General features: G+C 40.3%; 1 protein-coding gene and 1 long non-coding RNA gene across 3 annotated transcripts in view; one reads left to right on the top strand and one right to left on the bottom strand.

The window, feature by feature from the left end:
• Window positions 1–10,367: 10,367 nt before the first annotated feature.
• Gatm (glycine amidinotransferase) lies at window positions 10,368–27,514 on the bottom strand. 2 transcript variants are annotated; one of them, XM_090318431.1, is made up of 9 exons: window positions 27,387–27,514; window positions 25,187–25,405; window positions 20,425–20,620; window positions 18,723–18,913; window positions 17,090–17,227; window positions 16,594–16,758; window positions 13,739–13,802; window positions 12,916–13,032; window positions 10,368–11,368 (listed from the first exon to the last, which is right to left on the bottom strand). In XM_090318431.1, the coding sequence occupies exons 1-9, from the start codon at window positions 27,453–27,455 to the stop codon at window positions 11,256–11,258; spliced, it is 1,272 nt and encodes a 423-aa protein (XP_090174557.1). In that variant the 5' UTR covers window positions 27,456–27,514; the 3' UTR covers window positions 10,368–11,255. The 2 variants fall into 2 exon arrangements, with proteins under 2 accessions (XP_090174557.1, XP_090174558.1); XM_090318432.1 differs by lacking the exon at window positions 27,387–27,514 and adding an exon at window positions 26,340–26,413.
• The window catches only part of LOC150046536 (uncharacterized), a 22,730-nt gene continuing 15,655 nt past the window's right edge, over window positions 20,627–27,701 (top strand). The window contains exon 1 of the long non-coding RNA XR_016532603.1: window positions 20,627–20,675. This is a non-coding gene — a long non-coding RNA (uncharacterized LOC150046536). The remainder of the gene's footprint in view (window positions 20,676–27,701) is intronic.

Genomic DNA, 27,701 nt, shown 5'->3' with positions numbered 1-27,701 from the left:
CATGATGGGATGGATCAGGAAAGCTTTTAAAAGATTGAATTATGGACTATAATTGTATTATGTTCAGGAATACTTTTGTTGTACAGAGATTCTACAAAGCATTGTTCATTCTCTCAGGTTGTGTCAATGTCTTCTGTGTATCAGATACTGTGTTAAGTGCTGTAAATATCTCAGTAGAAATGTCAGGCCAGCTGGGCACAGTGGCTCATGCCTGTAATCCTAGCTACTAAGGAGGCTGAGATCTGAGGATCCAAGGTTCAAAGGCAGCCCAGGGACAAAAGGACCTGAGACTCTTATCTCCAGTTAACTTCTAGAAAATGTGAAGTGGGGCTTGGCTCAAGGGTAAGGTGGTAGCCTTGAGCTGAAGAGCTCTACATGGACAACACCCAGGCCAAGTTCAAGCCCCATGGTCCACAAAAAGGAAGAAAGAAAAAGAAAGAAAGAAAGAAAGAAAGAAAGAAAGAAAGAAAGAAAGAAAGAAAGAAAGAAAGAAAGGGAAAAGAAAGAGAAAGAAAAAAAGAAAGGTCAGGTCAGTCAAGGAGTGCTACCAGTATGAAAACAAAATGGAATTCCTCCATCAAGAGCACTCATTAATATGAACAGCAGCCAGGTGCTGGTGGCTCACACCTATAATTTGGGCTACTCAGGAAGCTGAGGGCTGAGAGTCTCTGTTCCAAGCTAGCCCAGCCAAAAAAAGTCCACATGATACTCTTTATCTCCAACTAACCACCAGAAAACCAGAAGTGATGCTGTGGTTTAATGTGGTGGAGCACTAGCCTAGAGAAAAAGAACTCAGGGACAGCTCCCAAGCCCTGAGTTTAAGTCCCATGGTGGACAAAAATAAATAAATGAAAATAAATAAAAAGTTAGACATGAACAAGACATGTGAAAGGGTATCAATGTATGTGAATTAATGTACCTTCTATCTGGCAAATATCATGTAACCCTTTTATTAATTACAATAAAAAATTTTAAAAAAAGTTAGACATGGTCTTCTTTATAAAGCTTAAATTCTGAAGAGTGGTGAAGGCTTGGGGAGAAAAGTTTTGGAAGAAAGTGCAACATTATGATTCAAGAGTTTAGTGCAGAATGTAATTTAAACTGGCCTTTCTCCCCAGGCATGAGGCATACTATGAATGTTGAAAAGCATAGTTAGGAAAACATACCATTTAAATTGTTATGTAACACACAAGCTAGGTTTTAAAAAAAATAATGTGCATAGTATGCAGAAGTTCTCCAGTTCTACAGCTGTTGTCAAAAATAGGAGCCAACTCCTGGCAGAGGCTCCTGCGTTCCTCTGTAAGCCGAGTCCCCAACTCCTGTCCTCCCTCCCTTCTCTTGCCATTAGCTAGTGCTGTCTTTGCACTATTGTTCTGCTTGATTTCAGAGTATTCTGTCCTTTCTTATCTTTATATTCATGATTCTTATTATCCTGATCCAAAGCTTTTCATTTTACTAATTCCGAGGGAAAAATAGGTTCAAAGTCCTATGAAGAATTCCCCTCGAACTTTGACCTGAAGTGGTAAGACAAAGTTCTTTCGCACCTAGAATATGGACTTGTTATAAATTCTTTCATTTATTATTATTTATTTATTTTTGATTTATTTATTTAACAAGTCCTAAGGTTTGAACTCAGGACTTGGGCACTGTCCCTGAGCTTAGTTTGCTCAAAGCTAGCGCTACCACTTGAGCCACAGTGCCACTTGTGCCTTTTTTTGTCTATGTGGTACTGAGGAATCGAATCCAGGGCTTCATGCATGCTAGGCAAGCAGTCTAGCACTTAGCCACATTCCTAGCCCCCTTTTATAAATTCTTTCAAATCAATGCAGACATGGTATATTTAAGCAAACTTTTTTTTCCTGGCAAGTCTTTTAAAAATACAGTGTTGGTGTAAAGCTTTTGGAAAGAGTAATTTAGAAATACCATACCACATTTAATGTATAAAACAGTGTCTCCAATTGAGAAGACTTTGTCCTAGCCCCAAGATTTTTCCTTATAGAAACTCCTGAAGGACTGAATCTGTCAAAAGAACAAAAAAGATGTTTTTGTGCTGGTTCTAGGGCTTGAGTCAGGGCACTCTTCCTAAGCATTTTCTCTCTGGTAAGAGATAGGCTGGTGCTCTCCCTTGAGCCACAGCTCTACTTCCAGGTTTTTAGTGGTTAAATGGAGATGAAGTCTTACCTGGGCTGACTTTTGACTATGACCGTCAGATCTCAGACTCCTAAGTAGCTAGAACTATAGATATGAGCCACCAACACCTGGTTTCAGAACAAGATAGTAAAATTACCTTTACTTGTATATTATATTATCATATATCTGGGAAAGCTAAGAGCATCAACTTAAAAATCATTTGAAACATTAGGAACATTTGCAAGGTCAGGCACTAAAAAATAAATTGGTAAAAACAATATTCAGAAAAAAGTTTAAAAATGTAATTGTAGGATAATTGTGATCACAAATCAAAACAACAACAGCAAACCCTAACACGAAGTGTGCAGAAACTAACTGATTTTTTTTTTCAAGGTCTGGATGCTGCCCCTGAGCGTCTTTTTGCACAAGGCTAGCATTCTACCATTTTGGGTCAGAGGGCCACTTCTGGTTTTTTTGGTGGTTAATAGCAGATAAGAGTCTCATTCTGCCCTGGCTGGCTTCAAATGGCAATCCTTAGATCAGATTCCTGAGTAGCTAGGATTCCAGGCACAAGCCACTGCTCTGTTTATTATTGTAGATGCACAATGTACATATGTACATGTTACCTGGCCCAAAACAGAGAACTTCTTGTCTATGGACTATTTTTTGTTTGTTTGTTAGTTTTGCTAGTCTTGGGGCTTGAACTTAGGACCTGAGCACTGTCTTTGAGCTTCTTCAAGGCTAGAGCTCAACCACTTGAGCCACAGCACCACTTTGTGCTTTTTCTATATATGTGGTACCAGGGAATTGAACTTGGGTCTTTGTGCATGCTGGGCAAGCACTCTACCACTAGGCCAAACTCCTGGCCCTGGACTAGGCTTTTAAATGAAAAAAAGATGAAAGATATATGTAGTATTTGTAACGGGAAGCAGAGCAAAGAAATGTTGACAGCCGGGCACAGAGGCTCTCGGCTGTAGTCCTAGCTACTCAGAAGGCTGAGATCTGAAGATCAAGGTTCAGAGCCATTCCCAGGCACAAAAGAACTAGGACTCTTAACTCCAAAAAAAAGGAAGTGATGCTTGGTTCAAGGGTAGAGTGGTAGCCTTGAGCTGAAGAGTTCATGGACAACACCCAGCCCCAGGGGTAGGGTGTTAGCCTTGAGCTGAAGAGCTCAGGGATAGCACCCAGGCCCAGAGTTCAAGCCCCATGACCCACAAAAGAAAAAAAAAAAAAGAATGTTGAGAATACAGTGTTGTTTTTTACTGAAATTTTTAATACCTCTAGGAGACTGACAGAAGAGAAGCAAGTAAGGGAGAGGTGGGGATTTAGGTGTTTATATGTATATATACACATATGTATACATAGTACATCTATTATGAAAATCAGTATGGAGGTTCTTAAATTAAAATTTAATATATCATTATATATTTAAATTAAATACAGATCATATATAAGTACATTTTAGAGTGACTCCAATCTTCGTGTGAGTCTATATGAGCCCATTATGTAATCTGTACTGGAAATTTATGTATTTCAGTTCTTAGAAATTTTCCTGAATACCTTGATGTTTTTCTTGATACCATTTTTTTCATGCTGGAATTTCTTTAAATTAGATGTTCTAACTTCTTTTTTTTTTTTTTTTTTTTTTTGCCAGTCCTGGGCTTGAGCTCAGGGCCTGAGCACTGTCCTTGGATCTTCTCAAGGCTAGAGCTCTACCACTTGAGCCTCAGCCCCACTTCCGGCTTTTTTTCTATGTATGTGGTACCGAGGAATCGAACCCGGGTCTTCATGCATGCTAGGCAAGCACTTTAACCACTAGGCCAAACTCCCGGCCCCATGTTCTAACTTCTTAATTGACTTTTTACTTTCTCCCAGTTTTATTTTCCATGTTCATTATATCAGTTCTAGGCTTGAACTCAGGGCCTACCACTCACTGTCCCTGAGCTTTTCACTCAAGGCTAGTGCTCTATCACTTAAGCCACAGTTCCACTTCCAACTTTTTGCATAGTTAATTGGAGATAAGAGTTTTACAGACTCTTCTGCCTGGCCTGGGCTTCAAACCTCAGTTTTCAGACCTCAGCCTCCTAAAGTAGTTAGGATTACAGACATGAGCCACCATTGCCTGACTGGTCTAGAGGGAGTCTATTAAAATAACACCTTTGCACTTTTATTATCCCATGATAGGATTCGCCTTACATTTGCAAAGTTAGCATTCTAGAAGTTGCTGAATCTCCACCTAGGTATTAATTAAACTGCTACTACTAGGTGCCATTCTTACAAACAACAGTTAACTGAGTCAGACCTTGGTATACTTTTGCTTTCTAAAACCAGTGTTTCTGCTAAAGGAGTTAAGCATAGATAATTCCTAGAATTATGCCAACATTCAAAGAATCACATATGCAGAAGTTTCAAAGAATAAACGTGTAGGTATAGTGAATAATATCTGATTGGATAAAGTCATACATATTATGGAATGTAATCTATTACCAAAGTCTACTGAGTTAAATGCTAATCACTTCTAAAAATGCCTTCACAGCAACATCTAGACTGGCGTTTGATCAAACCATCTACACATAAGAGTCTAGCCAGGTTGTTGTATAAAATCAATCATAAAAGTAGTCAGGAGTGTTTCTTTTTCTGCTGCTTCTTCTGGCTGAGGCAGAAAACAGTCCTGAAACTGAGGCAATCAGGAAGACTAGGGAGGATCACGTAAGACTTTCTTAACATTATTAGATAGCAGACTTACTAATGTCAAAGCTTTAACAGAAGAAGTAGGGTTTTGATATTGACCCTGTTCTGAACATTCCCAGAACTGTGACTAAGACTCTCAGAAAACTCGGTTTGAGAAGAATTTAAATTTAGTTTGTTCTTACAATCTAGATGAAATGACGCAGGCAGAACAATACTAGACTAAGCAACGATAGCTTATTAGCAATTTTAGCTTATAGCAATATGTCATCAATCAGTATATGGTATTATTCACTATCCTTACATGTTTATTCTTTGAATAATGTATCGTATTAATCAATTTCAGGCTAGAGGTTTTCTGAACTACCCAGAAATTTTGACTTGAAGTTAGGTGGCAGACATTTCTGTTTAGTTCTATTTTTCCCCTTGCTTAATAGTATGTAGCCAGTGCCCCTCCACACAGGATTCTGAGGCCAAACAAATATCGGTGATACTAATCCTACCCTCATTTAAAATTTTGACATTTTGTTCAGGGATTTTTTTTTTCCAGTGGTAGGATTTGAACCTCTGAGATTGAATATGCTAGTCAAGTGTTCTTCCGCTGAGCTATCCTCCCAGATAAGATTTTTTTCATAAATATTGCACAAAATAATTATCTGTGTTACCGGAGTTTTTTTTAGGGATCCATAAATTCTTTGGCCAAGGGTACTTCACTGACATCTCTCTTCTTAGTCTCCGTATCTGCCTCTTGGATTTTACATCCTGCGGAGTCTAAACGGGCAGGGACAATTGTGGGCCACCCAAACTTCCGACAAAATTCCACAAGGAGTTGAGAGTATTATATATATTTTCTCCTCTATGATGTCATTTATAACCAACTGTCAAAAGTCTTCAACATGATTAGAGACTGAAATAAATTAGAAATAAACATTTTGCTTTCTTCCAAAGCTGCCCTGAAAGGATAGTAGAAGAATCAAAAGGCAAAAGCTCACAAGAAAAGGGAAAATAAGAGAAGTGAAAATGAGACACACTGCAAAGTTTTGGACAACAGCTGGTGGAAGAATGAATCTGATGAAGAGAACACAGTACAGAAGGAAGCCCTACTGCCTTCAGAGAGTAAGAATGAGCCAATTCATTCTATGGGATCCCAAAGAAAATGTTCTGTTCTCATTGTCAGTCACCAGGGATAGGTAACAAGCTATGTTTACACGGTGAACTCTCCAGTATGTTACCACAAACATGTCAAATAGGACCTAGATCAAATACACCTAGAAAAACAATTTTTTTAAGTCATGGGGGTTTGAACTCAGACCTCATGCTTACTAGGCAGGTACCTTACTACTTGAACCATACCCTAAATCCTTTCTTCTTAAATTTTTAGATAGGGTCTCTTGCTTGTGTCCTAGGTTATCTTTAAACCACAATCTTCCTACTTACACCTCCCACATTGCTGAGACTACCACTATGCCCAGCTTACTTGTTGAGTTGGTGTCTCACAAACTTGCCCAGGTTAGATTTGAACTATGTTCTTCCTGATAAACTAGGATTACAGGTGTGTGTGTCATCACCCAGTCATAAGATGTTTTAATATACTACGTTGACAATATTATGATTATCCTCAAACTAAAGATCAACTAAAAGTACTATATACTAAGGTCATAAATCAGATAATTCAGGATAGCTAATTAAAAAAAATTCAGTGGGGCTCTGTGGCTTATGCCTGTAATCCTAGCTACTCAAGAGGCTGAGATCTGAGAATCGTGGTTCAAAGCAATCCCAGGCACTAAAGTCTGTGAGACTCTTATCTCCAGTTAACCACCAGAAAACTGGAAGTGTTGCTGTGGCTCAAAGGGTAGGATGGTAGGTAGCCTTGAGCTGAAGAGTTCAGGGAAAATGCCCAGTCACAGAGTTCAAGCCCCATGATAGACAAAAAAGAAAAAAATCAGAGCCCCACATACACTAATATTTTGAAGGCCTACAATGAGGTAGAACAACACCTGACATACTTAAGGCAAGTAGGACTAAGTTGCTGCTGCTTTCGATCTCTTACACTAGATTAGGGGTTTAGCACCTAGTGGATCCATTTGGCTTTGGGAGAAATTATATACTTCTTTTAGGAATACTGTTAGCCCAAATCTGTAATACTCAGAAAAGGGCTGAGAACATTGTTTGAGTGGCAGTACATTTGCTGCCAAGCACAAGACTCTTGAGTTCAAACCCCAGTACCAACAAAAGAAAAAAAAAAAAGAAAAACTATTCAAAGAAGGCTATATTTGTTTGAGGATCTGAACCAGTAATCAAACTTTATTTAACCTGTTATCAAAATGATGATATGTGTCAGAAATGTCAGCTAGCTTCACTCAGGCCTACAGGAGTTTCTGGCAAAAGTTCACAGCCACTGCTCAGTGGTGACCCCTGGATCTTTGAACTAAAAAAGTGCCAGACACTTCTCTCAATTATACAGCTTTGCTACTGTACATTTATGAGACAGCCCCAAACTTCAGGACATGACTGTACTGGGTGATACCAGAAAAACACTTAAAATGGAGGACAGTGCCCAAAGAAACTCAGTTCTAAAGTTTAAATGTTATATACACGAGCATGCTACTAAGAATTTCTATGGGAGAAATTCATTGTATTAATAAATAAGTAGATTCTTTGTCCCGTGATTGATTATAGATTCTTTCTAGAAGATTTACCTGCTATGGTTGTTGATGGCCCCTCATTTCCATGAGTCCCCAAGGATGCCTTCATTCATCTCAGACTTATGAGAAAGTTCCTAGTAGACTTCTCATTTTGTTTTGTTTTGTTTTTGTTTTTGTTTCAGTCATAGAGCTTGGACTCTGGGCTTGGGTGCTGTCCTTGAGTTCTTCAGCTCAAGACTAGCGCTCTACCACTGAGCCACAGCAACCACTTTCGGTTTTCTGGTGGTTAATTGGAGATAAGAGTCTCACAAACTTTTGTACCCAGGCTGACTGTGAACTTGGATCCTCAGATCTCAGCCTCCTGAGTAGCTAGGCTTTTTTTTTTCTTTTGAGACAAGGTATTGCTATGCATCTTAGGCTGGCCTTAGAAAGTGAAGACTTTCCTAATGCTGGGATTAACAGCATGTACTATACTGGACGTTTTGGATGACATGACTATCTCCTTAAATCCAACTGGTTAGTACAAATGTATGGATCCTGTATGTACATTTTTTGTTGTTGTTAATGGTGGTAGGACTTGAACTCCAGGTCTGGGCATTGTCCCTGAGCCTCTTTGGGCTCAAGGGTAGTGTTCTACCACTTGAGCCACAGCACCACTTCTGGCTTCAAACTGAGATCCTTAGATCTCAGTCTCCTGAGTAGCGAGGATTACAACGTGAGCCACCAGTACCTGGCTATATATCTTTTTTGCTTTTTATAGTGTAAGAAACTGATCACTCTTAGCTGGGCGTGGTGGCTTACGCCTATAATCCTAGCTACTCAGGAGGCTGAGATGTGAGGATCAAGGTTCAAAGCCAGCCCAGGCACAAAAGGACCTGACACTCTTTTTTTTTTTTTTTTTTTTGCCAGTCCTGGGCTTGAGCTCAGGGCCTGAGCACTGTCCTTGGACTTTCTCAAGGCTAGAGCTCTACCACTTGATCCTCAGCACCACTTCCAGCTTTTTTTTCTATATATATGGTACCAAGGAATCAAACCCAGGTCTTCATGCATGCTAAGCAAGCACTTTAACCACTAGGCCAAACTCCTGGCCCCAGGACCTGACACTCTTAATCTCCAGTTAACCTCTAGAAAATGGGAAGTGGGGCTTGGCTCAAGGGTAGGGTTGGGGGGTAGGAAGCATGGCCTAGTGGTAGAGCACTTGCCTAGGATGCATGAAGCCCTGGGTTCATTACCTCAGTACCACATATGCAGAAAAAGCCAGACGTGGTGCTGTGGCTCAAGTGGCAGAGTGCTAGCCTTGAGCAAAAAGTGTCTAAGGACAGAGCCCTGAGTTCAAGCCCAAGGACTAGCAAAAAAAGAAGGGGGGAGTAGGGTGGTAGTCTTGAGCTGAAAAGCTCAGGGATAGTGCCCAGGCCCAGAGTTCAGCCCCAAGACACCCCCCCTAAAAAAAGTGGTCATTCTCAAATGAAAAATGATCATTTTGTAATTTAAAAAAGGCCTGAATCATGGACAAGGGAGACAGATACAAGAGATTGCTTTGAGCATGACTATTTTCTGAGGTGGGGAGACATATCACACACACACACACACACACTCACACACACACACACTCACACACACACACACACTGAAGTTACAAGATGAAACATGTCAGTTTCTGTTGAAAAAGATTAAAGGATGGGACTTTGTTCAGTACTTTTTCTATAGCCCTGAGATTTTAAGAGGGTAAAGAAGTCAAAGCTATCACTGAGCTCCCTCTAAAAGCTTAGCTGATAAAGGAGGGGGTAGGGGGTTGGTGGGAGGCAACCTTAACCAGGTTATACAAATGTACAGAGACCTAAAGGGGATGAGACCAGAAACTGAGGGAATTGATGGTTCTTTTCTCATTTCAGAAGTTAGTAAAGGCCTGGAATAGCCACTGCAGTGAATGCAGAGGATATGCACTGAAGATTTAGATCTTAGAAGATGGACCCCCAGTGTGTACCCATCCACACAACAATGGGTTTCTCAAATAGGATTCTGTCCAAATGTAAGACTAACAGGATCTCTGTGATTGGTATAAAAGGACACTGGGACACAAATGGCTTAAAAGAATTGACAAGGGAATGGTTCAAACCTGTGAATCTTTAATGTACACATTCTATGCAGGTTTTTTTATGTGCAAACCTCTCAGTAACTCCAGAATTAGGACTTTTTTTTTTTTTTTTTTTTTTTTTTTTGCCAGTCCTGGGCTTGAGCTCAGAGCCTGAGCACTGTCCTTGGACTTTCTCAAGGCTGGAGCTCTACCACTTGAGCCTCAGCACCACTTCTGGCCTTTTTATATATATATGATACTGAGGGATCAAACCCGGGTCTATGTGCATGCTAGGCAAGCACTCCACCACTAGGCCAAACTCCCAGCCTCCAGAATTAGGATTTCTTTTACTTCTCTGAGATCTAGGCTTAAGTTCAGGGCCTAAGCACTGTCCTTGGATTTTCTGTAGGCTAGAACTCTCCATTTCAGCTTCAGTACCAGTTTTTTAATAAACTGAAGTCTGACTTAGTTGAATATTTCTGAATTCAAGTGTTAGTTCTAAATTTGGGATGAGTATTCTTGTTTTCTTTTTTACCAGTCCTGGGGCTTACACATCTCAAGGCTAGTGTTCTACCACTTGAGCCACATTTCCACTTCTGGCTTTTTCTGTGTATGTAGTACTGAAGAATCTAACTGAGTTTTTCATGCATGCTAAGCAAGTACACTACCACAAGGATACATTCCCAGCCTCTGAATATTCTTGATTATTTCAGAAAATTAGAATTCTGTCTTAAGAGCTACATTCTATAATTTACTTTTACTGGAATAATTAGGCCGATATAAAGGAACTGTAATAAAATCCAATTTGAAGCACAAAAGTTTATTAGAATAAAAATACATATACAGTATCCAACATTAAAATTACTTCACATTGCATATTGGTTTTTACCACCATTAGTTTTTTTTTAAAAAATTGCTTTTAAAGTCTATGCTTTAAATAATTTGCACATATGTAAACAGATCTTAGATTGCTAAAGCTGCAATGTACCTATTAGATATTAAGCATTAAAATTCAGGGGTGGGAACTGATAGTTATATCCTAGCATACTAAATAGTTATGAAAATTTTTGGAAAGAAGAAAAAGACCAAAATACTTCACTTGAAATGAGGTAAGTTGTATGACATGGTTTTTAGTAGTACATATAACTGCTATGATGAGAATGTTAACAGTGTTCATGGAAAATCCATTTTAATGTTCGTATAGTGTAGGTTATTGTTTCAGAAACAAAATAAAGAACCACCCAAATTCTTCTTCAGAAAAAGAGTCATTTGGCTCTATTTAGGAAATGTACCTTTCTAAGTCTTTCTCTCATTTAGAAAAAAGGAAGTCATACAAACATTCATGAGTCTATCAAAAAGGAAAAAAGGACCAACATTTCAAGCTGCCTTTTGGAAAGAAAATTAAAAAACAGAGGTAGATGGTTAAATATTAGTGGCCAAGTTATTCAAGTGACTAACTTTTGTTTTGGTACACATTCACCCAATTCTTATACTTGAAGCCAAATAGTAACTAACTTCAGAAGAAAGGAATACCTAGTAGAAGTTATTTTCCTTACATCAAAGAAAAGTAATAAAAGTAAACCAGCTTGAGACCCCTGTTAAGGCTATGATTGTTGAAAGCACTACAGTTCATGCAGTTTTTAAAGCGGGAGAATGAACCTTGCCCCTAAGCTTCTCAGGTGTGTCTGAGGCCATGCTTTAAGGCCCCCTAGGCCTGCTCAGTCCAAGTAGGACCGAAGGGAGCCTCGGCGGCGGACATCGCAGGTCCAGCAGTGGAAGCCTCCTCCCAGGGAATTGGCGTTACGAATGTTAACCTTAATGGTACTGATACCTGCATTCAAAGAGAGACGAGATCAGTTAGATAAACTAACATAAGGATTCTCTCTACAGGATGGAGTCCCGTAGTTCTAACCTTTCAAGATACTATGGTTGGTTTTCTTCTTTTTCACCAGTTACACTTTCATTTAATCTATCTCATTGCTAATACAAAATCTTTACATAAAAGTTAACAGAAACCCTACAATTTTGTTCTACTGACTAGATAAGCTGTTTCCACCATATATTAAAAAATAATCAAGAATTAAAATTTCAAGATGTTTGTTTTACAATTAGATTTGTCAGAGTATTTCTAATATTACACTGTTAATTTAGTAGTGAAAGTACACTTTAGCCAACCTGAACATTGACTTTATGTGTAAACTATAAAGAGATTTAATCTGATACAGATTAATTTTGCCAGGACATCCTAAGGAAACAATGGACCAAAATTGGTAGTTTAGTCTTGGTTGGTATAGTTATATGTATCAAAGCTAGTCAGAGAACTGGTTTAATCTTGGTAATATTTATAACAATAATACATCTGGAATGTACTGTCTGTTTAACTAGCAATACTTAGGGAGTCTGTTGTATTAGATAAAGTGGCACTTTAAAAAAGACCATGCCTGTCTTCATTATTGTCTCTCGTTGGACTCTCATGAGCCTTTAAAATATTCATTTACTTTAAAAAGAAGTCTTAATAATTTCTTATTTTGCAAAGGACTCACCAATGTATATACAAAGAAATAGATTCACAGGTGGACACCTGGAAACTATGAGTCTTAGAACATTGATAAAGTTATCACGAAGGGGAGTATTTTATTGGCTTCAGATATAGCTCCAACTTCGTATGTGCGCACGCACACGCACGCGTACACGCCAGGCCTGAGGCTTGAACTTAGGGCCTGGGTATAGTCCCTGAGCTTTTATGTTCAAGGCTAGCTCTCTACCGTTTGAGCCATAGCTTCACTTCCAGCTTTTTTGGTGCTTAATTGGAGATAAAAGTCTCACAGACTTTCCTGCTCAGTCTAGCTTGGAACCATGGACCTCAGATCTTAGCCTGCTGAGTAGCTAGGATTATAGATGTGAGCCACCAGTGCCCAACAAGTTCCAATTTCTTTCTTTCTTTCTTTCTTTTTTTCTTTCTTTCTTTCTTTCTTTTGAGTTGTTATTATAAGGGTACTGTACAGAGGGGTTACAGTTACATAAGTCAGATGAGTTCATTTCTTTTTGGACAGTGTCACTCCTTCCTTTGCTTTCTCCCAGGTTTTCCCTCCCATTTCCACCCACAAGATGTACAGTTCATTTTCAACATAGTGTCTGTCTAGTGAATGCTACTTCTGCATTTGCTCACCCTTTGTCCTTCCAAGCTCCAACTTCTTGAGGCTATGCTTGTTGAAAACAAAAACAAAAGTACTATCCACTTACAAAGTACTAGTTAAGCACCTATAAGAGGAATGAAAATTGAATTTGATAAACCATATGTATGACTTTTAATTTCAGTTTCTCAGATCTTATTGAACACTTTCATATTTGACAAAATGCTGCATTTATTCTACATACCTAGCTTTTCAAACATCTTTTGAATTGGAACTTCATTGGCATCCACCATAACACGTTTTTCATCTAGCATTAAGACATTCATGGAAAGCCATTTGGATGACATCCAGAGTGGGTGATCTGAAAATAGCAACAACTGTTCAAACATATCTGGTGCCAGTTTTGCCTAAAGCCAAGAATTTACATGTGAAAGGTATTAAAGTGAAAGCTCAATTATTTCCCTGGTTTACTTTCTTTGTGAAAACTTCATTTTATTTATTCATTCATTTATGAACTCTATGTTGCCTAGGCTGGCTTGATTTCTCTATCTTCCTGCCTCAACCAATGAAGTGCTGGGATTACAGCTAGGATACAGCTGTATCACCATACCCATCTTTCCTTCCTTCCTTCTTTCCTTCTTACCTACCTACCTACCTTGCTGTCCTTTTCTTTTTCTATACTGGAGATTAGACCTTGGGACTTGAGCATGTTAAACATGTGCTCTATCACTGGGCTATATTCTCTATTCTTAAAAAATTATTTTAACCCTAAAAGTATTTTTCTGTAAATGTTAGGGATCAATCCATGTTCATGACACAATCGGAGTTCATCCTGTTTGCTTTATGTGATGTTGCTTTATTCTGTCTTCTCATTTTCATTTTCTATGGCAGGAAATGTTGCAAACAAAAGTCCCAACCTTATTTTAGTACTCATAGCCACCACTTTACTATTTTTTAGGGAAATATATTCTCTAGTTTGCTAAAATCTGGGCAGTTCTATATAGATCAAAGATTCTTGGTCACTGAAGTATTCACTTTGTTATAAGTATAAATATAAGCAGACATACCATCTGGGATGACTGGTATTGGTGGAGTAATTATGGTCCATCCTGCTTTCTTGAAAAGATCAATCTGCAAGACCAAAATAACCCCAAAAGACTTAAATATCTACTTATTGTGCTTATTCTTAGTCTCTGATACTTTTAATTTTTCCCTTTTCTTTCTTCCTGTTTTTTTTTGGGGGGGAGGGATCAGTCATGGGACTTGATCTCTGGACCTGGGCGTTGTCCCTGAGCTCTTCAGCTCAAGGCTCCTGTCCTACCCCTTGAGCCACAACACCACTTCCTCACTTCAGTTTTCTGGTGGTTAATTGAAGATGAGTCTCATGGACTTTAATGCCCGGGCTGGCTTTACTGTGATCCTCAATTCTCAGCTTCCTAAGTAGTTAGGGTTACAGCCATGAGCCACCATGCTCAGCTTTTTTTTTTTTTTTTTTTTTTTTTTTGCTAGTCCTTGGGCTTTCCTCAAGGCTAGAGCTCTACCACTTGAGCCACAGCCCCACTTCCGGCTTTTTCTATGTATGTGGTACCGAGGAATTGAACCTGGGTCTTCATGCATGCTAAGTAAGCACTCTCCCACTAGGCCAAACTCCCGCCCCCTCCCCCACTTTTTAAAGACAGAATCTTATCATATAGCCCAGTTAACCTTGACTTTACATTTCTTCTGCCTCAGGCTCCTAGTAAACAGGATTACAGATGTACATGACCCTGCTTAGCATTCCTGTCATTAATAATTCTTTTTGGAGTCAGGTGCTGGTGGCGCATGCCTATAATCCCAGCTACTCAGGAAGCTGAGATCTGAGGATCACAGTTCAAAGCCAGTCTGGGCATTTAAGTCCATGAGACTCTTATTTCCAATGAACTCCCCAGAAAACCAGAAGTGGTGCTGTGACTCAAAATAGTAGAGCACTGGCCTTGAGCTGAAGAGCTCAGGGACAGCGCCCAGGTCCAGAGTTCAATCAAGCCCCACAACCAACCAAAAAAAAAATTCTCTTTGGTGAGGTGTCATCTCAACTGTCAAAATAGGGAAATGTAATTTGTTAAATATTTGGATGATTTTGTTCCAATATTTTAAAATATACAGAGAAACTCTATTATAAATTATAGACTGTAATATTAAGATTTTCTCTGTTGTAAGAGCTTTAAAATTCCAAAGATACTTTCCTGAAGAACACCTTTGTTAAAGAAAATGAAATTTTTTAAATTAAATGAAAACAAAAATATGATTATGCCAAACTTATGGCCCATCAACTTCATAGTTAATTTGTGGCTATAGAAGAAAAATAAATGTTAGACGTGTTCTCAAAGAACCATATTGTTATCAGTTACCTATTATAAGTAAGCCATCTCTGTATCCATATCACATACCCACTTAGAATATTAGTTAAATATGCTAAAGTTCAGTGAATAAGTAATTTTGGCCACCAGATCTGAAAATAAGGGACAGAAATGAACTGTAACACCATATAAAAGTGCTTTGTGAAAGGTATACTTCATCCTTACAAATAACACAAAATTACTTTCTGTCTGTTGAGAATAAGGTTGCAAGAGGTAGAAAGTCAGAGGCTGCAGGATCAGTAGAGACTAGCTCTACTCCCTGTAGAGTGAGGCTGGCTGCAGGAAGGCTGACCCATGGGACAGGAAAGGCACCCACTGCTCAGCGGCATTGTTCTGGCCATACCAAAGTTTTTTGTTGGGCTGGGAATGTGGATTAGTGTTAGAGTGCTTGCTGAGCATGCATGAAGCCCTGGATTCAATCCTTCAGTATATACACAGAAAAAGCCAGAAGTGGTGCTGTGGCTCAAGTGGTAGAGCTGAGTTCAAGCCCCAGGATTGGCCAAAAAAAAAAAAGCTCAGCAACTGCCGGGCCATGAGTTCAAGTCCCAGAGCTGGTTAAAAAAAAATTCTTTGTTTACTATTTACTATGAAACTGAAACTGAAATTCCAAATCACAGATAATACTATATACTTTCTCTCTTTATTTTTTCTTTTTTAGTTGGTCCTACACCTAGGGTGTGGACTCTGGGCTTGGGCACTGTCCATAGCACCACTTCCCACTTTTTTCTGTGATTAATTGGAGATCAGAGTCTCACAGACTTTACTGCCCTGGTTGGCTTAGAACTGTAATCCTCAGAACTCAGCCTCCTGAATAGTTAGGATTACAGGCATGAGCCACCAGTACCCAGCTATTATACACTCAGATACCCATACTTTTTTTTTTTTTTGCCAGTCCTGGGCCTTGAACTCAGGGCCTGGGCACTGTCCTTGGGCTTTCTCAAGGCTAGTGCTCCACCACTTGAGCCACAGCACCACTTCCAGCTTTTTTCTATGTATGTGGTACTGAGGAATCAAACCCCAGTCTTTGTGCATGCTAGGCAGACAGTCTACCACTAGGTCAAACTCCCGCCACCCACTTTTTTGTGGGTCATAGGGCTTGAACTCTGGGCCTGGACATTGTCCCTGAGCTTTCCAGCTCAAGGCTATTTCCCTACCCCTTAAGCCACAGCTCCACTTTCTGTTTTCTAGTGGTTAATTGGAGATAAGAGTCTCAGGTTCTTGAGTGTTATTCTGGCTTTGAACCTCGATTCTCAGATCTCAGCCTCCTATGGAGCCACCACGCCCGGCTCCATACTTGATTTTTTTAGCTAGAGCAAGTATTTACAGTTTGATGGTACTATACTAATTTTAACAGCAGCAATGTACATTTCTGAGTCGACACCTTAAAACATGTCATAAGTGATGTTTGTTTGACCATAATACTGTTGAATAATGCTTAATTTGTCACTTAGAACCATTTGGAGCCATGGAAGTACATAAAGTTGCTAGACTCTGTTGCTTTTGCAGCATCCTAAGAGCTCTCTTACCTGGTGGCATGGTCGATCAGGGTTGGAAAGCACAAGACCAGGCCCAATGATGTTGAAAGTGGCATCAATATGCATTGGATTGGGGTCCTTAAAGGAAATGATATGTACTCTGTAATCTGGAGCAAGATGTCTACGCATCCACTCAATGCCCAGATAATTTGTAACCTGAAGATAAAAAGAAGACATGCAATATATAAAGATTTGGTTCTAGGTTTAGAAAACTAAAAATATAGGATTCAACTATCTTAACATATAAATATTTTTTTCCTTTTTTTTTTTCCAGTCCTGGGGCTTTAACTCAGGGCCTAAGCACTGTCCTTGGACTTTCTGAAGGCTAGTGTTCTACCACTTGAGCCACAGCCCCATTTCTGGCTTTTTCTATGTATGTGGTACCAAGGAATTGAAACCCGGGTCTTCTGCATGCTAGGTAAGCACTCTTACCACTAGGCCAAACTCCCGGCCCTTAACATATAAATATTAATTAGTAAACATCAACCTGGCTTCTCTGTGCAAAAATATCTCTTCCAGCTCGAATGAAGTCAGCAGCATCAAAGCATGGCTCAAACTCAGTCGTCACAAATTTTCCCTGAGCAGCCAATTTGTGTCTGTCTTCCACAGAATGGATAGGATAATCCTAATTGGAAGAAGAATGAACACACATAATACATTGGTTTTATGAGGAAGTTGTTAACAGAATATACATTTAAAAAAAAAGCTTAACTCTTTATCATAATTTTCCCAAATACCTATACAGTTCTAAACTAAAGCATGCATAGGAGAAAGGTTTTGATAAATAAAACAAAATAAATAATAAACATAAATAATAAAATAAAGCATACAAATAATAAAATAAAAATACAATAAAAATCAGGCATTACAGAAATTTTCTGATACTTGGAAACAAGTGGTGCAGGGCAGTAATTGATTCTGAAAATATTTTATGAGCCATGCATGCATTCATGTAACTATAATACTGAAAGCCAACAGGATGAAGTAATTCTGTTCTTTTAGAAAAGGAATTTGGACATAAGCCTAACTGGTATCATAAAACAAAATACCATGCTTCCCTGCCAAATTTGGGTGTGGTAGAATTAATTCATTATTAATTCTTTCTTTGAATCCCTAGAAATATTTTTGATTTAATTTTTTTCCGTAAGTAATCAAATAATAAATGATTTAATAAGGAACATGAAATCACCCATTTTATCTGCAGAGTGATTGGTTCCAGGACCTCTGACAAATACCAAAACCCACAGATGTTTATGTAAAATGATAGAGTATTTGCATATAATCTGTCCATATCTTCCTTTAAACCATGTCTACATTACTTATACCCAACACAGTGTAAATACATGTAAAAGATGTGCTACTCTTTTGTTTAGAGAATAATGACAAGTAGGAAGTCTGTACATGGTTAGTACAGTATTTTTACAATATGCTTGTTTTGAAGTTGGTTGAAACAACAAATGCAGAGTCTATAGATAAGGAGGGATAACTGTGTTTCATTTTACTGTGAATCTGCCAGTAGATCAGGCTCTTTTTCTAGAAAAGGACTTGAACCATGGGACTTTTGTAGCTCTTACAAAGAGCAGAGTATCTCAGGACAACTCTCCGTAATAAAATAACTCCTCTCTCTCTTAGAGTTGTTCTGAAGAATAAAATGCAAAGAAAGGAGCTAACCCCAGGATTCAGTACAAGGTAAGCAACAAATAAATGTTAACTATTATTGTTACAAACAGTTATCACAAGATCATTTACTCTTCATTGTACCAAAATCACTTTTTTTTTTCTTTTGCTAGTTCTGGGGCTTAAACTTGGAGCCTGGGCACTGTCCTAAGGCTTTTGCAAGGCTAGCACTCTAGCACTTGAGCCACAGCACTACTTCCAGCTTTTTCTATTTATGTAGTACCAATGAATCAAACCTAGGGCTTCGTGCATGCTAGGCAAGCCTTCTACCACTAGGCCACACTCCAGGCCCAAGCACTTTGGGTGGGCGGGGTGGGGGGGGGGCAAGCGATGTTTTCACTTTCTGAAATGTTCAACATTTAAATAGCATCAGAGAATTTCTTACTGTTGGTGGATTATTTAGAAAAGTTACTAACAAGCTAGCCTATAACTAGAGACTTAACCTGGTCATAAAGCTCATCAGCCATGGTAGGTTTAGGAGCTGTTGTCCACTTGGCGCCACGATGGAAGTAGTCTTTGATAATTGACCTGTATGCACGGTACTCAAAGAAGCGTGCACGCCATGCCATGGGAGCCTCAATAATTTCATTTCCCACAACCATCAGGATGTCTCGTGGCATCGCACTGTATAAACCTGTCAGACCAAAAGGAAAAATTCCACAACCATCTCAGTACAAGAAATTTCCAAGACAGAATAGTGCATATAATGTCATCTAACTCTGGTAAAAATAATTTCTAAAAGCCCTGAATATATGTACATATATAGAATCATTATGTATACACAATGGACTTTTAGTCCACCATAATGAAGAATGAATTACGTTGTTTGCAGGAAAATGAATGAAACACTGTTAAGTAAGCAGACTTTCAAAGACAGATACTGCATGTTTTCTCTCAAATGTGGAATTTAAGGAGAAAATACATAAAAGGGGGATTATTAGAGATATAGAATAGAAAAGGACATAGATATACCGAATATGATTGAAGTACATTATAAATATATGCACATGTCATAATGAAACCCATTACTTTATTCAACTAATATGTTCTTAAAAACTTCCGTGTATGGGCCTGGAGTTTGGCCTAGTGGTTAAAGTGCTTGCCTAGCATGCACGAAGACCCGGGTTCGATTCCACGGTACCACATACATAGAAAAAGCTGGAAGTGGTGCTGAGGCTCAAGTGGTAGAGCTCTAGCCTTGAGAAAGTCCAAGGACAGTGCTCAGGCCCTGAGCTCAAGCGCAGGACTGGCAAAAAAAAAAAAAAAAAAAAAAAGAATGAAAAAAAAAAACTTCCGTGTAAGGGTGAAGAAACCAAGCAAAAGAGAAAAAGGGGGGGAAAGCAACAGTCTGTTCAAAGAGATCCTCAACCTTAAGCTTACTCCATATGTAGGTTACTTTCTTGCTCTCAATACAGTTCTTCAAGGGGCCAGAAGTTTGGCCCAGTGGTAGAGTGCTTGCCTAGCATGCACAAAGACCTAGGTTCGATTCCTCGGAACCTCATACATAGAAAAAAGCCGGAAGTGGTGCTGAGGCTCAAGTGGTAGAGCTCTAGCCTTGAGAAAGTCCAAGGACAGTGCTCAGGCCCAGAGCTCAGCCCAGGCCTGGGCCCCCATGTATATTTCTTTAAGAACTATTAATATCACAAAATAAAAATTGGACCAAGAATAATTCTGTAACTATAAGTTATAGAACTAAAGTATAAGACTAACTATGTAAAAGTATTAGTTTAAAAGAAAATGGTAATGTTTGTATTTCTTTTCATTTCTGTTCTTAAGGGAAATTAGAAGGAATTCATTGCTGATATGTAGGAAAGATTATCAAGAAGTTTATGAAAAACTGCTTCTTTCTACCTGAGAGCTTTCTCCCTACACGATTAAGAAATTGGAAGCCTAGGACACTTACAGATTAGCTCTTCATCCTCTTTTACCTTTGCCAGTCCTAGGGCTATTTGGTTCAAGGCTAGTACTTTACCACTTGAGCCACAGTGCCACTTTTAGCTTTTTTGAGAAGTTTATTGGAGGTAAGAGTCTCTGTCCAGGCTGGCTTGGAACCACAATCCTCAGCTCTCAGCCTCCTGAGTAGCCAGGATTATAGCAATGAACCACTAGTGCTCAGCTACAAATTAGCTTTCTGGAAGCACTTACCTGTAGATTCAAAATCTAGAGTTTTATACTTCAGGGACCAGTCAATAGGGTCAGGTCTTCTCACTGTCACTCCTTCCATTTTTAAAATATTGCACATTTCTTCAATTTCAGCCACAGCCTTTCTCAAATGATCTTTGGGGAAAGAATGCCCTCCATACTTCTGATAAAATGGCCAGTACTTTTCATATGTGTTGGCCTAGAAGCAAAAGAAAGCCAATGAAATAACTGCAGAAGAAAAATACCAACTCAAGGTAAGTTTGTTGCTGGACAACAACTCTTTGTATAACATAATAGAACTGAGACTAGAACCAATTTTTTTTTGTTGTTGTTCATTGCTGATCCCTGGCATTGAGCACACACTGACTCCATACATTCAGTATTCGTTGAAAGAACTCTGAATTATCCTAATATTTGAGGCCTTTCTGATCCTTCTGTCTCAGATCTCATGTCCAACCACTAATAGTACGTCTGTTCCCAGACAGGCTTGGAATTCTCTGGGCCATGATTCACAGACAAAACAAGAAACAAGTATTTGTGTTAGAAAGTGTCAGTGGAATTTAGCAAGAGAAGAAGACAATATAATATAAAAGAATAAAAACACCATATACTAAAACAAAATAAAACACAGGCTATCAGTGCATCTCAGAATCCTGTCTGGAAAACAGTACCTTAAGATACTTTGTGAGGAAGAAAGGCATTTTTCCCCTATTAAGATTAGAGGCAGGCCGGGAGTTTGGCCTAGTGGTAGAGTGCTTGCCTAGCATGCACGAAGACCTGGGTTCGATTCCTCGATATCACATTCATAGAAAAAACCTGAAGTGGTGCTGTGGTTCAGTTGGTAGAGCTCAAGCCTTGAGAAAATCCAAAGACAGTGCTCAGGCCTTGAGTTCAAGGCCCAAGACTGGCCAAAAAAAAAAAAAAAAGATTAGAGGCATAAGCTGGGTGCTAGTGGCACACACCTATAATCCTAGCTACTCAGGAAGCTAAGATCTGAGGATCACAGTTCAAAGCCAGCCTGGGTACAAAAAAAGGCTCTGAGATTCTTATTTCCAATTAACCACCAGAAAACCAGAAATGATGCAGTGGCTCAAGGTGTATGGTGGTAGCCTTGAACTAAAGAGCTCAGGAACAACTCCCAGTTCCAGAGTTCAAGTCCCACCAAAAAAAAAAATCTGGGGCCAGGAGTTTGGCCTAGTGGTTAAAGTGCTTGCCTAGCATGCATAAAGACCCAGGTTCGATTCCTTGGTACCACATACATAGAAAAAAGCCGGAAGTGGTACTGAGGCTCAAATGGTAGAGTTCTAGCCTTGAGAAAGTCCAAGGACAATGCTCAGGCCCTGAGCTCAAGCCCAGGACTGGCAAAAAAAAAAAAAAAAAAAAAAAAAATCTGATGAGTGAATTCACGGTATTGTAGTAGCTGGGGAAAAGCTTAAATATGTAGAAATTCCCAGAAATTACATGCGAAAACAATAAAAAATGGATTTCACAGGCTAAATCTGGCCCAGTGCCTCCTTTGTGACTAGTTTCATAAGAACATAAGCATGCTCGTTTGTTTCCACATTGCCTATGGCTGCTTTTGCTTTGTAGTGGCAGAACTGAGAGTTGAGTACTCACAACACAGACCTATGAATCATCTTCCCTCTATAGAAAGTTTGATGACCTCTGTTGAGAATCATTAATTAGTTAACTTACTTTTGAGGATCTAGGACAGGCTCAATTGCTGACCCATGAAAAAATTTACCAGTGTTAAACAGTGTAATATATTAAAGGCCAGCTTACTCTTTCAAAAGACAAACCAAACCAAATGAAGCACTCCAGTTTTCTATCGCTAGCAATTTCTGCAGCAGCAACTAGAAAGAAGGAATAATAGTGACTTTATTTTCCTTTTGGACACATCTTGGTATTACTCATCCATTCACCACTTCACATGCCAGGCACATCTCCTACAGTCCACTGAGGGACAAGAAGCCTTTGAAAATGGGACACTGACTTATAACAGTCATACAGTTTTATTGTCTTGTCAGGCTCATTCCCAAGTGTCCTGTGTGAATATCTGTGTAGTTTGCCTTGATATATGTTAAGTAAACTTTCCTTAGAGGAAAAAAAAGTTATTTGAACAAATATGAGTTATAATTTGTCAAAGGTTGGACAAAGTCCAAATGATCATGGCAAATTATATTTTCCAAGAGAGTTGGAAAGTGTTTACACTTCCTTTATAACCTTGCTAAATGAGTTAGCAGTCATTTACCAAGTATCTGCAAGATGAGTGCTACATTAGATGTTGAGTATATGATGTTTTTAAGTAATAGGTTGCAGAGATGTGGTTGCATTCTTGGAAACTTTACAGTTCTCTAGAGTCTATGTGATTGATCAGATTAATTTTTAGCTATCTTTGGAAAGCTAATAGAAATCTGTATAGAAATGTATTTCTTATTTATCCAGCAATTACTTTATATTTTCCTAACCATAAGCTTAATTTTATAGAAAGATCCTTTATAAAGGGCTCTATTTTTTAATAGATTAAAGCAAAACTGAAAGCAAGGATGTTTTAAAAATAAAAAGCCAGTTAGCTTTTTGGGGGGGAGGGGAAGGGTGGCCATGGGACTTGAACTCTGGCCTGGGCTGTCCCTGAGCTCTTCAGCTCAAGACTACCATCCTACCCTTGAGCCACAGCCCCCTTCCCATTTTGTAGTAATTAATTGGAGATAAGAGTCTCTCAGCTTGGTATTGCCCGGGCTGGCTTTGAACAATAATCCTCAAATCTGAGCCTCCTGAGTAGCTAGGATTACAGGCATGAGCCACTGGTACCTGGCTCCCCAATGTATCTTTATAATGTAATTGATAAAATGGATCCATTCACCTACAGTAAGTCTCAGCATTATTCTTGAAAATACTCAGCATACAACCTTTACCCTCGCATTTAATGCTGTTATGACCTTAGAAAGCCTTTGAATTTACCAAACTTCTCAATATCTCCACTTTACTAGGGTCTGAAAATTTGTGGAATTCTGCATATGGTCAAATAGATGATAAATCAAGACTAGCTCTTAAGCTTGTATCGAATAACTAATTCAGTTCCATCTTCTGACTTTAGCATGATATACTTTCCACAGGCAGATGAAACTACAAAGTCAAGCCACAAGTCATGTGGCAACTAAAAGTAATGTCTGAGAATTTCGATTTTCTAAGATCACGTGGTATGAAATATACTTAGTACTTTTATCTATGTGGAGAACACATTTCTTAGAACAGAAAAGAAGTTCTTTCTTTCTTTCTTTCTTTCTTTCTTTCTTTCTTTCATTCCTTCGTTCGTTCATTCTTTCTTTGCTACTATCTTGGGATCTTGAACCCAGCCTGTCCCTGAGCTTCTTTTGCTCAGTACTAGCACTCTACCATTTAAGGCACTGTTCCACTTCTGAATTTTTGGTAGTTTATTGGAAATAGGAGTCTCATAGGCTTTCCTGCCCCAAGCATGTTTCAAACTGCAATCCTCAGATTTCAGCTTGCTAAGTAGCTAGGATTACAGGTGTGAGCCACCAGTATCTAACAGTTCTTTGTTTTTGTTTTCTGTTTTTGGTTTTTGCCAGTCCTGGGCCTTGAACTTAAGGCCTGGGCACTGTCCTTGGACTTTCTCAAGGCGAGTGCTCTACTCTACCTCTTGAGCCACAGCCTCACTTCCAGCTTTTTTTCTATGTATGTGGTACTGAGGAATTGAACCCTGGTCTTTGTGCATGCTAAGCAAGCACTCTACCACTAGGCCAAACTCCCAGCCCCAAGTTCTTTGGTTTTAAAAACCTATGGAAATCTGTTACATGGTAAACAATTCCTCTAATGTTGGTGATAATTCTTCCACAGAACTCATTTCCTCTGCATTCCAAGTGAAATGTAGACGTTCATAAACAACTTAAAAATAGTGAAGATTTATTTGTAACCTGTTAACAATGGGCTTTAGCCTTTGTCTTCAATATGGAAAGGACCCTATGTGACATACTATTTGAATAGGAACCCACAGGGGTCCTAGCCATTAGCATTGCATACAGGATAAAGAATACTATACAGATAAAGAATACTGGAAGGTTTTTGTTGTTGTTGTTGTTGTTTTGTTTTTGTTTTTTTTTGTTTAAGGGAGATGTTTTTAGAAAAGCTTTGGAAATACCTTGGAACTAGGTATGGCTCGGAGGGTCCAGGAAAATAGGTGAGACAGATACACGAGAACAAAGATAGGGAGCTTGTTAGGGCTTCTTGGCTATTTATGTTTGTCTGACAAAGTCTGATGCAAATCAGGATAGAATTTTAGAGGAAAGAACAACTTAAACAGGAATGAGTAAATACTAATGCCATACTAATATATATCTGTGAGATGAGGCCATATTAAAATGTGAATGGGGAGAATGTTCCTGGGAATGAAGATATAAGAACTAGCTAATGAAGAATCATGAATACCATGAGGACTTTATCCACTGCTGTGGAGGACTTGGCAAAGCAGAGCAGGTGATGGGATCACAATGAATAACATGATTAAAATGGAGTTAGTAAAAAGCAAATAAACTAACCGGATGAGTCAAACAGGGTCTTACAGAGTTCAAGTGAGGTTTCAAGAGGGAAGGGATTTGTGTGGATAATGTCAAATGCCACAGAGATAGTAGACAAAATTAACCCCTGCTAAAGTGAAGGTCATTTACAGAGGAGAGTGGTAGTAGAAGCCAATATGGTAGAGGGAGGACAGAACCCATCTCCAGACACAGGTACACCCTTGCATTACCTTCACTTCCACTGTGAATGGTGGGACACAGGCGTTTTCTGCTCTGCCCACTATCACTTCCTCTAAGGGGTCCCATTCATTGTAGGAGGAAACAGGGCAGTCTTTGGGCAGCGGATCAGTGGCCTTGTCATCAGCTGCACAGGAATTCCGGGAGGAAGCTGTAGCTGCCTGGGTGCTCTGGAAAGTTCGCTGCACCCATCCTGCTAAGGTTCGTCCAAGCTTTGAAGGACAATAACAACAACAAAAAAAATAATTACTATGTAGCTCTATTCCATTCGTGGAGGTAAGAAGTGGAGACCGGCGATGATAAAAGACAAACAAAACACTATATGCAAATATTTAAAATCATTTAAGGGACAGAAAACCAAGATGTTATTTATGTATTTATTTATGTTTGCTAGTTCTGGGGCTTGAACTCAGGGCCTGAGCACTGTCTTTGGAATTTTCTCAAGGCTAGAGCTCTACCACTTGAGCCACAGCACCACTTCCAGCTTTTTTCTATGTATGTGGTACTGAGGAATCGAATCTGGGTCTTCATGCATGCTAGGCAAGCAGTCTACCATTAGGCCAAACTCCCGGCTGAAAACCAAGATAGTAGTGCATGGGTATAAAAATATTACTGGTGAGGGGATGGGAACGTGGCCTAGTGATAGCATGCTCACCTAGCATGCATGAAGCCCTGGGTTTGATTCCCCAGAACCACATACCCAGAAAACACCAGAAGTGGTACTGTGGTTCAAGTGGCAGAGTGCTAGCCTTGAGCAAAAAGTGTCCAAGGACAGTGCCCAGGCCCTGAGCACTGGCAAAATAAATAAATAAATAAATAATATTACTGGTGATTTTTTTTCTAACCTCCTCACTTATGTATAGAATTTCTTTTATCTATTAGGCTAATCGCTAAAACTTAAAAAAAAAAATTGAAGATTTTGTTCCTAGCTGCCATACTCCTCCATACTCCTCCATGGACATCTCAGCAAACTAGCTTCCAGTGACTCTGGAATGGCTGTCAGTAACTCTTCCACAGATAACTGCCCATCACTCCCAGCCACCACCAGCTAGGGGAGGGCGCCTCCTCTCCCTTTCAAAATCTACAACTACCAAACCTTAGCCTTCCTTCCCCCTTCAAATAACAGTGTGGAAACATATAAAGGACCTTATCTTTCAGTGCCATTCTTTGGCACTTAGGTTCTGAAGCTGACCAACTGTCATTTGCACTTTTTTTAACCGATGGCCCACAGTTCCCCCCATCTAAGGCAAGAATTGACCCAGGCCCACATTTAAACGGGGGATTGACAAAAGAAATCTGCAGGGCATGTAAAATCTACAGCAGGAAGAGTTTCCCCACCACTGCTAACATTCCTATTCCTTCCAATCCTTCCCCCCACCCCATCCCAATTTTTTCCCCCTGTTAAGAGAGGGTGGAAGGAGCAGGGACGCCCGTGGCTCCTGCCTGTAATCCTAGCTACTCTAAAAGCTGAGATCTGAGGGCTGTGGTTCAAAGCCAGCCAAGGGCAGGAAAGTGCATGACTTACATCCACTACATTACTCAGAAAAAGCCGCAAACGGCGCTGTGGCTCAAGTAGTAGAGTACTAGCCTTGAGGGCAGAGAGTTCAAGCCCCAGGACCCGCCAAAAAGGGTGTGGGGAGCAGCAGGGGCGCAGGGGTGGGGTGGAGACCAAAGCCAGAGGGAGACAGCTGTTCCAGAACCAGTTGCTGGGGAGCCAGATGGCCTGAGCTATTCCTGTCGGAGCCAGGGAGGGTCTGCCGCCAAGTGCGAACATCCCAGGGAAGGGACGGGGGGGGGGGGGGGGGGGGGGAGGCAGGGCGGAAAGTCTGGGTGAACTCACTCCAGCCTGGGGCTCCAGGTTAAACCCGAGCGCGAGTCTCACGGCCCCGTTCCCACTGCCCCCTCCCCATCCATCCGACCCACGCGCGTTTTCTCCCCTGAAGCTCCTCAACTCGAAGCCGGTGCAAATCACCGAGTCCCAAGCCATGTGTCCCCCTTTCACTATGAGGTCCCCCCACATCCTGGCCTGGGGGGCGCGGGCGGGGGGCTCCAAGTCCCTGGTAGCTCCTAAGGCCTGAGGTCCTGGGGGGACCGGACCTAACGGGACGCGTGCTGCATGCAGCTCTGGCTGGGGAAAGCGCAGGGAGTTGGGGGGATACGGTGGCCTCCAGGCCCGATCCGGGGATCACGCACCCGAGAACCGATGTAGTGCACCGCTTCGGCGCCACGGCTACCCCCGCGCAGACACCGCACCCGCAGCATCGTCCCAGCCGGGCTGCTCCTCTCGCGGAATGTTCCCGGTTCTCCGCGCTGCTGCTCCTGCTCTGCTGCAGCTGGAGCCGGAGCGGGATGCGGGAGCCGGACCACGCCTTCCCTTTTGTACCCTCAGCCACCCCCCTCCCCGCTCGTCCCGCCCATCAGCTGCGCCCCGCCCCGGACCCCGGGACCCAAGGGCTGTGCGGAACAGGTGTCGGGGCCCCAGGCCAGGTCAAGTCTCCCAGTCCCTCT

Source organism: Megascapheus bottae, chromosome 25 (genome assembly GCF_031878675.1).
Source record: "Megascapheus bottae isolate mThoBot1 chromosome 25, mThoBot2.hap1, whole genome shotgun sequence".
In the NCBI taxonomy this organism is placed as follows: Eukaryota; Metazoa; Chordata; class Mammalia; order Rodentia; family Geomyidae; genus Megascapheus; species Megascapheus bottae.
Note: the sequence above shows the minus strand (reverse complement) of the source record. Positions and strands in the feature narration are given on the sequence as shown.

Coding starts and splice junctions, on each gene's coding strand:
- Gatm (XM_090318431.1), bottom strand. CDS start 27,455: ATGCTGCGGGTGCGGTGTCTGCGCGGGGGTAGCCGTGGCGCCGAAGCG. Junction 18,914..20,424: donor TCTAGATTTTGAATCTACAG/GTAAGTGCTTCC, acceptor TTGGTCTGACAG/GTTTATACAGTGCGATGCCA. Junction 13,033..13,738: donor AATACCAGTCATCCCAGATG/GTATGTCTGCTT, acceptor TGCTATTTTCAG/ATCACCCACTCTGGATGTCA.